A 9596-nucleotide genomic window follows, 5' to 3' on the forward strand; every position below is an offset into this window, starting at 1 on the left:
ACAAACAGGGAAGGAATCTATCAGAAGGAAGGAAGGAAGCAGGTGGAGCAAACAAGGAAAGAAGGAATCTATCAGAAGGAAGGAAGGAAGCAGGTGGAACAAACAAGGAAGGAAGGAATCTATCAGAAGGAAGGAAGCAAACAAGGAAGGAAGGAATCTAGCAGAAGGAAGGAAGCAGGTGGAGCAAACAAGGAAGGAAGAAATCTAGCAGAAGGAAGGAATCTAGCAGAAGGAAGGAAGCAGGTGGAGCAAACAAGGAAGGAAGGAATCTAGCAGGAAGAAAGCAAACAAGGAAGGAAGAAATCTAGCAGGAAGGAAGGAAGGAAGGAAGCAGGTGGAGCAAACAAGGAAGGAAGGAATCTAGCAGAAGGAAGGAAGGAAGCAGGTGGAGCAAACAAGGAAGGAAGGAATCTAGCGGAAGGAAGGAAGGAGTTAGAGCAAACAAGGAAGGAAGGAATCTAGCAGGAAGGAAGGAAGCAAACAAGGAAGGAAGGAATCTAGCAGGAAGGAAGGAAGCAAACAAGGAAGGAAGGAATCTAGCAGAAGGAAGGAAGCAAACAAGGAAGGAAGGAATCTAGCAGAAGAAAGGAAGGAAGCAGGTGAAGCAAACGAAGGAAGGAATCTAGCAGGAAGGAAGGAAGCAAACAAGGGATCTAGTGGAAGGAAGGAAGGAAGGAGGTATAGCAAACAGGGAAGGAAGGAATCTGCAAGGAAGGAAGGAGACATAGACAGAGAGCCAGACAAAGCCCATACACGTGATATTTTGCATCGCTACTCCACCCCAGCAATCCTTCCTTCCGCCCGCCCGCCCCCAAACATTGGGCAGCTCTTGGCTAGCAAAGTCGCACAGTGCACATTCCTGCTAACCAGCATGCCTTCAAGGATATTCTAAACTCAGCTAAGGTCAGAAGAAAGCGGCAAGACCAAGAAAGCCAATTGCCTCTTTTCTTCCCCTTCTCTTCTCTTGGTAGGTGGTCGATTCCCAGTTGGCCTGCATGATGAATGAGAACAGCATCGACTACATATCTCGGTTCAACGACCTTGCCCAGGAGCTCTCGATCCCGGAGCCGACCCGCCGAGAGATTCTCTTTGACGGAGGGAGTGGCGGCCCCCCCATTGGCGACCTCTCTCAGTGAACGCATCCCACCAGCAGGCTGGTGGGCGCCGTTTGAATTGGCCATAATGTGGAGGAATGACGTCATAGCTATGCAGCGGATTGGGTTTTTTTATTTTTTATTTTTTTCGTTGTCCTGGCGGGAGCATGCCTGAGAAGAAGAGAGGAGTTTTCTCTTCGACCTTCTACAGTTCCTGGAAAGTGCAATAGGCTGGGAACAAGACCGTGTGGAGCAGTATTATAGGAAATGACGTGCGTAAGCTGGTGACTAGCAACGTTTACAAGGCAGCTCCAGGTTTTAAGGTCTGAGCAAGAAAAAAATCCCACAAATGACATCCTTAGATGTTGTCGTGGTATCCACAAATAAGCTGAAAGTTGGGGGGCGGTAAATAGTGGTGTGTTTTTATAAATTTTCCTTTAAAAAAAAAAAAAACACTTCCTCTCCTGATCTGTCACCCTTGTCTTGTTGGCAAGTCAGTTTGAGCTGGTATTCCTGGCACTTTCTTGTCACAACAGCAGCTGAATTCCACAAGGCTTTTAACAGAATTCTTTCATCGTTTCTTTATATTCATTAACATTCCAGCAGGACACAGGGATGGGAGGAAAAAAAAAAAAAACCCTGCTCCTGTTCCATCTTTTAAAAACTAGGATAGGGTCAGAGGAAATCTTGGAAAGGCACAGGACCTATCCTGCTTCTTTTTAACCTTCTTCCCCGTGCTTAAAAAAAAAAAAAAAAAGACAGCTATCACCCAAGGACTTCCATTTTTCCTAGGATGCTGGCTGGGGCGTTCTGGGAGTTGAAGTCCACACATCTTAAAGAGAAGACTCCTCTGACCTATTACAGATAGATTCAAAGTCAAAGTCAAATTCCTTTGAGATGAGCACAATCATTGGTCGATGGCCATGGAAATGTCCTTGTAGTCTCTTTGGCAACAGTACAAGTGGTTTCCCTTTTGTGGTTGTCTTTCTGTGGGGTGAGTTTCTGACTTCCCAGTCTAGTCTGCAGCTCAGAGGGTTCTTAGTAGTTATTACCCTGTTTCCCCCAAAAATAAGACCCAACGGGAAAATAAGTCCTAGCATGATTTTTCAGGATGCTTGTAATATCAGCCCTACTCCCCAAATAAGCCCCAATTAAGATTGTCAGCCAGTAGATGCATTTAGTACTGTATTTCCCCCCCAAAATAAGACCTAACCAGAAAATAAGCCCTAATGCGTCTTTTGGAGCAAAAATTAATATAAGATCAGGTCTTATTTTCGGGGAAACACGGTAGATGAAAGGCCTCTTGGCAAAATCAGGCCCATAGACTAGACCGGGATGTCAGCAACGCTCCCCAAAGAAGATCATTGATAACGCACTTCCATTTTGTTGCCTCCCCAAAAATCATGTTTATATCTCTTTAGATATATGAGAAGTCAAGCTTGACACTTTATCTTTGCTTTTTTAAAAGCCCCCTTTGATTATTGGTTGTTACCTCATTTTGGAGAACAAAATCTCTTACACACATTTCCGGTTGAAGTTGAGGAATGTTTTGATGAAAGTCCTGCAGATGAAAGAAACGGGTAAAATTTTCTACTTCCTGTAGGTTCTTAAGGCAAATAGCGGTTTTAGACAGGGGCCTCTCTCCCATCGACGGTCCTAAAATGCCCTTCCTGAGGTCTGCAGATGTTGGCCTCTTAGCCTTCAGAGCTTGAATAGCAGACAGCTATCACTTAATTTTACTTTTGTGGCCGCCAAGAACCATCTCGTCCCTCTTCTTTACTGATTATTCCCGACAATAACAGTTCCCCCTTAGTTGTTCACCTCCCACAAGCGAGCATTTCTAAATATTTCATTCCCTTATGAAACGCTATTTACCTGCAAGCAACCGCTTTTTAACAAGCCTTGTCCTGTGGATGTCTCGTTTTTCTTCAGACGTTCGACCGGCAACGTGACTTTGGACCTAGTCCACAAGGTTTCACTTGCTTTTTGCCCAAACCGATGTCAAAGGGACCAAAAATGGGTGTTGGATCAGGAGAAGGCACCCTCTGTCCCTGGGATTTATCCCTTAATCCTCTTTTAGCGTCGCTCCAAGTTTCTTCCCTTCACCTTTGCCGCAGAACTGGATGACCTCTCCTAACTTGTGTGTATTTGCGACCGAGTCCACCTGCCCTTCATTCAATTAAGGTGCTCTCCAGATTCTGCAGAAGCTGAACAGAAAACTGCTGAGATCATGTATACCTTTAACCTAATCGTCCGATATCACAGCTCCTTCAGAAGTGGTAGCCCTTTCAAGTACTTCACTATAATTGATAGCTCAATGTACACTTTTTTTCTTTTCTTTTTTAATTTCAGGCCAAAACATCCTATGCCGTTCTGATAATCAAGGGACATAACCGCTGTCCACGGAGTTCTGGCAGTCGTAAGATCATGATATCCAGACCCCTCCAGGCAGCCTCTGTGATTTAGGAGGCGTTTTAGCAATTTAGCCTAGATCTCACACTGCCGGAATCCTCTTAATGCACCCAGGCGCGGTTTCTTGCCAGGCTCTTATCCGATACACTCTATTTTTATCCTCCGTACCCTTCAGCTCTTCGCAGTTCTGTGTCCCATAGGAAAAAAACGTTTTATTCAGCACGTTTTGTTCAAATAGAGCAACCTAGGCTGAACCTTCCACTGATAATTATGCAGCTTGTGCTATGATTGAGAGCTTGTAATACGGATTTTTCCTTAGCAATTCTTTCCTCTTCACTATTGGGCTATTTGACATGGATATTTTAAACTCTAGCTTACGGAGCCCTTTGTTTTATGTCCGTCTGGACATAAAACAGAATAATGTCTGGATATTATTCACCTGCCTTGCAGGTATGGTGATGAGTGTCCCTTCCACCACTAGCTTTCTCCATCCATGAAAACATAGGTGTTGTAAGAACTATTATGGCTAGACATTGGCTCAGCAGGTTTTTAATATTGTTTTGTTGCCTGAAACAACCAGAAGTAAGCAAGCATTCACAAAAGCAGCTCCTTTCCCAATACTCGGCAGTATTATAGCAGTAGCTACCTATCCGCTTTAGTTCTTCTGAAATTCTCTGCACACAACTCCCTCAAAAATCTTGTCTCCTTTTTTGCTTCTTTAGGGGTCCTTAGTCCTCCTGGGTCCACGCCAGGCGTTTTGTGGGAAGGGCTGCTATGCACTCAGCGTTCACCTTTGCCAGGTGGCGATGTGCTTGGTATTTGCCGAGGCCCCGTTTGCTCTTAAATCGGGAACCACAAAAGCACGGACAGCTGGAGTTGTCCGTTCTGTCTTGGGTGCCTGTATACTGTGTTTCCCCGAAAATAAGACCCTGTCTTATATTTTTTTGAACCCTGAAATAAGCGCTTGGCCCTCTTGCCATGCGCTCAAAAGCCCGATTGGGCTTATTATCAGGGGATGTCTCATTTTGGGGGAAACAGGGTACTATTGGCATTCCCATCTCCGTCACTGGAGTCCGTAGTTCCAGGAGGACCAGGACTAACTACTATAGTCAGTCTAGTAATCAGAACAAGCCCTCTACAAAGCAGTTAGACCTATAGAGGGGTGGATTGGATCTTGGCTCTGGCACTTAAAGTACTATACCCAGTGGCCACCACGCGGAGGTGTCCAAGCCTGCAACTACGACCCTGTTAAGAGAGTCATAGTCCAAAATAAAAAAATCCTTTTGGGGCCTTTTATGTCTTGCATGTTAACATCTGAAGTCAAGAGCGAGGACAGCTCTGCTTTTAGGTCTAAAAATGAAAGGAAAATTCCAGTGATCTTAACTCCAGCCATTTTCCTACAGTGCTTATTTATTTATATAAGTGGGTTTTTTTAGTTCTTGGAAAGCTGCTGGCCTTATGGCTGCTGTCAAAGAGATATCCTGATTGGATAAGGGCAGGAGATAATTCTGAGCTGTTAACTCTGCCCCTTTTGGATGCAGAAGAATATAAAATTCATTACGGAGAACTTCTGTGTAATTTCTAGGGAATTTGCAGGCATGGCTAGTTGTTATTGGAGTCATTGTGCCTTTATTTTTGGCTTGAGGGATTGAAAGGAAGAGAAGAGAAGAGAATAACAGCGCTTGAAGGGACCTTGGAGGTCTTCTAGTCCAACCCCCTGCTTAGGCAGGAAAAGCTCTTGTGGATGGCCTGGTTTTCATTTGTGCATTTGGTTCCCGAAAAGCTTTGGGTGTCAAATGTTCCCTTTTTTTTTGCAATCAGATGGACGAGTTGATGCGTGTATTTACAAAAGAGAATGTATGCAGTGGATATAAGCTTTTCTCATAGGCCTACCAGACAGGGCACTAGGAATCGGAAACGTTTTGCTCCTGTGTAAAGTTTTAAGAATGTGGGTTAGGCATTGTATCTGCCCATTTTTGGAGTGCCTGGATTGGACAGTAGTTGATGGTCTTGCTTGCGCATTGCATTGAAATTGGCCAATCATTCAAGCGTTAACTTTATTTTGCTTTTGATCAACGGGGATCTGCAGTTCACGGGAAGTTTCCTCTACACAACGTTCGTCAGAGTGAAATTCCCTATGAACCGCCTCCTAATTTTCACACTTTCCCCCCTCCCCCCTTCTTTACACAAAGGTGTTCTAGACTGGCATTATGTAACCCTCTCATTGATTGTTAACTTTATGCTTTCTTAGCCAGCTTGATTTCAATTATACTCATAAGGATGGCTTGTCTTTGACTTGACCAGTGGTGGGGGGTTTTTTGTTAGCATTGCGTTTGGGACTTGGGGTTGTTTTTAAATACACATATATAAACCCTCAGTACACGTACGCGTGTAGACAGCTGAATTTGCAAGGAAGAAATGGCACTTTTTTTGAGTTAACCCAGCCCTTTTTAAAGCTTTCCTTGTGGACCTGTAAATGCTAAATAATGAAAATATTTGCAAGCACTACAGCAATGAGTTATCACTAGTTGCCAAAATGTGACAACTGGCTTTTGAGCTTGTGCATTTGGCAGTGGACGATGTTGCTGTTTCTTTTAATAATAGTTAAGCCATATCATCTTTTAAAACAAAAAAAAAAGTTTTTTGTCTCGTTTTAAAATGTGAATTTGTTTTTTCAGATAATATGCATATATATATAGCGTCTGTATAAAGCAAGAATGCCTGTCCTTAACTGATTATTTTTTTGTACCATATTGTAAATTATATTATTTATTCTTTATCGATTTTTGGAGAAAAAAAAAAGGAAAAAAAGGTGTTTGGGTTATTTAATATAATATACACTTCCTCTGTTTTAAATTTCCAATTCAAGTTGTAAAGTTGTTTTTATGATTGTCCATAAACACTTACTAATCCTTGGTCTAATTTGTGTGTCTGTGATAAATATTTGATCATCATTTTTCTTCTCCCAAGTTTGCTATAGTTAGAGTTCAGAGGCATTAGAGGCTGTTGGGAATTTCTTTTGAGACTCTGAAAAATCAGTATTCCATTACATTGGGTGAAATTGAGTATAGAAATGCCCTGGAACATTTTAACATTTGAGGCATTAATATGCAGCCCTTTTATTTCTTGTTTTGATGAGTGCCTGCATTCCATGGAAATTATTTTAATGACCCCCAAAAAGTGAATTAGTTCTTCTGCTACCTACAACTAAAAATGGCCCTGAATTGCTGCCATTGACTTGAATAGAAAGCAAAACTACTCAGCTTTGAATGTTGCTGATCATCCTTCTCAAATCTGGCCTCTCAGCAGATTTGTGAACTTTAACTCCCAAAATTCCCTAGCCCAGGAAGTGTCCAACCTTGGGAATTTTAAGATGTGTGGACTTCAACTCCCAGAATTCTGGGAATTGAAGTCCACAAGTCTTTTTTTTTTAATTTTCAAAAAACCTTTATTAAAATTTAAAATATTAAAATACAAATACATCTGTAACGAAAATATGTCCATGATAGTTGTACAGTTCAACGTCATTCTAACAGTACACAAATCCTAGCTCTATTCTTATATTCTCAGATATTCCTTCTTGATCAAATATGTAAACACAATTTATGTCTTATTTTGACCTATACATTTCCTATTTTTATTTTCTATTCATTGATACCAGTTTTCCCAAGTTGAGTAACATTCTGAGTCTTCCTTGTTATTTAATTCTATAGTAAGTTTGTCCATTTCTGCACATTCAAAAATTTCCCGGATTATTACACAATCTGTTGGTGTAGTGGACATCTTCCAGGCTTGTGCGAGTACAATTCTGAAGTCCACAAGTCTTTAAAGTTGCCAAGGTTGGTTACCCCTGCCCTAGCCAATGTAGCCATTGCTGAGAATTCTAGTAGTAAATGTGTTCACACATCTAGAAATGAACAGTTTGCCAAAGGCTGGAACATAACAGCCCTCCAGTGTCTTCCCGACAAGAACTGCGCCCAGCAAGCAACGTAATTTGAGTGATGCTTTAAATTGTAGATCAATGGCTCACATGCTCATCCTTGTTTGTTTTCCAGATATGAGAAGGATGCCCAAGCTAGATACAGACAAACAAGACAAAAACACCAACACCCTTCCACCCATCTGGCTGATAGAATGATTCTAAAATTTATTATTATTTATTTATTAGTCCAATTTATATGCCGCCCTTCTCCATTGACTCAGGGCGGCTTACAATGCATTATAGCAATACCCTGCATACTTTTGTATATACCTGCTTATTAGGGCTTTCGGCCCCCCCTAAGCGGTGGTGTTCTATACAAAGCTGGCTTATTGCCCCCACAATCCGCGTCCTCAATTTACCTACCTTGGAAGGCTGAGTCAACCTTGAGCCTGGTGAGATTTGAACTCGCACTAATTGCAGGCAGCTGGCAGCTAAGTGCTAGCACTTAACAGCACTTAGTCCGCTGCACCACCGAGTAGTAAAATACAGTTTACTACTCTTAATGAGTTTTATGATAAGTCGACTTGAAGCTGATATTTGGATCTGATCAACATATCGCCCATTGTGTTCACACAACTAACTAAATTACAGGTAGTCCTCGATTTACGACCGCAACTGAGCCTGAAATTTAGGTCGTTAAGTGAGAAATTTGTTACATGAGTTTTGCCCCATTTTATGACTGTTCTTGCCACATTTGTTAAGTGAATCGCTGCAGCTATTTAATTAGTAGCACTATTGTTAAAAGTGAATCTGGTTTCCTCCCTGAATTTGCTTGTCAGAAGGTCACAAAAGGCGATCACATGACCACTCGCCAAGCCTCTGAATTTTGATCACATGACTGTGGGGCTGCTGCAGCGGTCGTAAGTGTGAAAAATGGTCAGAAGTCACTTTTTCAGTGATGTAACTGAACGGTCAACTAAATGAACTGTTGTAAGTCGAGGTCAACCTGCATACGTCATTGAATTATGCCAAATGTTTTGGTTAGTACCAGTAAACAACTATAAACACATTGGATGACACCAAAAAAAACCCTGCATCAACTGAGCAGGCCACGTTTAATCAGGAACAATCCAGCTGGGCAGAGATCAAATAAACCTCTGGATTTGTCTGGATATCTATAACATTACATTTACTCACATACTTATCGGCTCTACACGCATGTAAATTAGGTTTAAGATCAGGTATTTTCATAACACGTTATTATTTACGATTAATGTTAATATTATTTTTAAATTTATTGTATGTCTATTGCTGGTCGATGACCGTAATAAAATTTTATTCTTAGTCTATTCTATTCTGTCAAAAGATTAAATCAGTTAACCTCTCCCAAGGAAGATCAATCATTTCCCCAATACTAGTTTTTTTTTTTTTATTTATTTAATTTGATTTATATGCCGCCCTTCTCCGAAGACTCAGGGCGGCTTACAATGTGCTCAGCAATAGTTCAGCCAGTTGCCTATCCTTTTCCACCGCTCCTTCTCCTCCTTCCAACCGATGGCCGCGTCCACACGACCCCCTTAAAACAAGGTTAAAGATCTGATGCCTGCAATTATTATTCATATTGGACTTTGTAAAAATTATCCTCGAGGTTTTAAAGTTTGGTGCAGGTTTTTTTTATTATTTTATTTAGTTTGTCAAACATGTAAAAGATAACAGATATAGGTATAAACATAAATATGAGCATCATAAATGGGTACGAATGAATGGAGACAATAGGACGTGTTTATGCGAATTCGGACCCTGCGAGAACCACGTTAAAAAAAAAAGCGTTTAGGAAACACGTGGGGCGTCCCTTTAAATTAAAAAAAAAGAAGAAGCTTCCGAGTCATTTCCTTCTTTTCTTCCCCCCCTCGTCATCCAATGAGCGCCCGATTTCCTCGGAGCGGCCCCGCCCTTTTCTCCACAGCGGACGCCCCGCCCCTTTCGGCTCCCGCCACTTCAATCCCTCAAACCCGCCTCCCGCGTCTCGCGCTCCCAGGTGGGGGGGCGGGCCTTCCCTCCGCGGTTGGCCGAGCCCGGGTGGAACGGCGCCGCCCTCGGCCAATGGGCTTCGAAGGGCGGGGCCGAGCGTCAGGCCGGGAGAGACGCGGGAGAGAGAGACTGAGGCG

At 42.3% G+C, this 9596-nt stretch overlaps 1 protein-coding gene across 1 annotated transcript in view; it reads left to right on the plus strand.

Annotated features, from left to right (window-relative positions):
• Positions 1-6418, plus strand: part of CRAMP1 (cramped chromatin regulator 1) — a 52805-nt gene extending 46387 nt beyond the window's left edge. The window contains exon 21 of the mRNA XM_060692931.2: positions 972-6418. Within this exon, the coding sequence (XP_060548914.2) occupies positions 972-1136 (165 nt within the window). The 3' untranslated portion in view covers positions 1137-6418. The remainder of the gene's footprint in view (positions 1-971) is intronic.
• Positions 6419-9596: the final 3178 nt, after the last annotated feature.

Source organism: Pantherophis guttatus, chromosome 14 (assembly GCF_059756535.1).
Source record: "Pantherophis guttatus breed Tessera chromosome 14, ASM5975653v1, whole genome shotgun sequence".
In the NCBI taxonomy this organism is placed as follows: Eukaryota; Metazoa; Chordata; class Lepidosauria; order Squamata; family Colubridae; genus Pantherophis; species Pantherophis guttatus.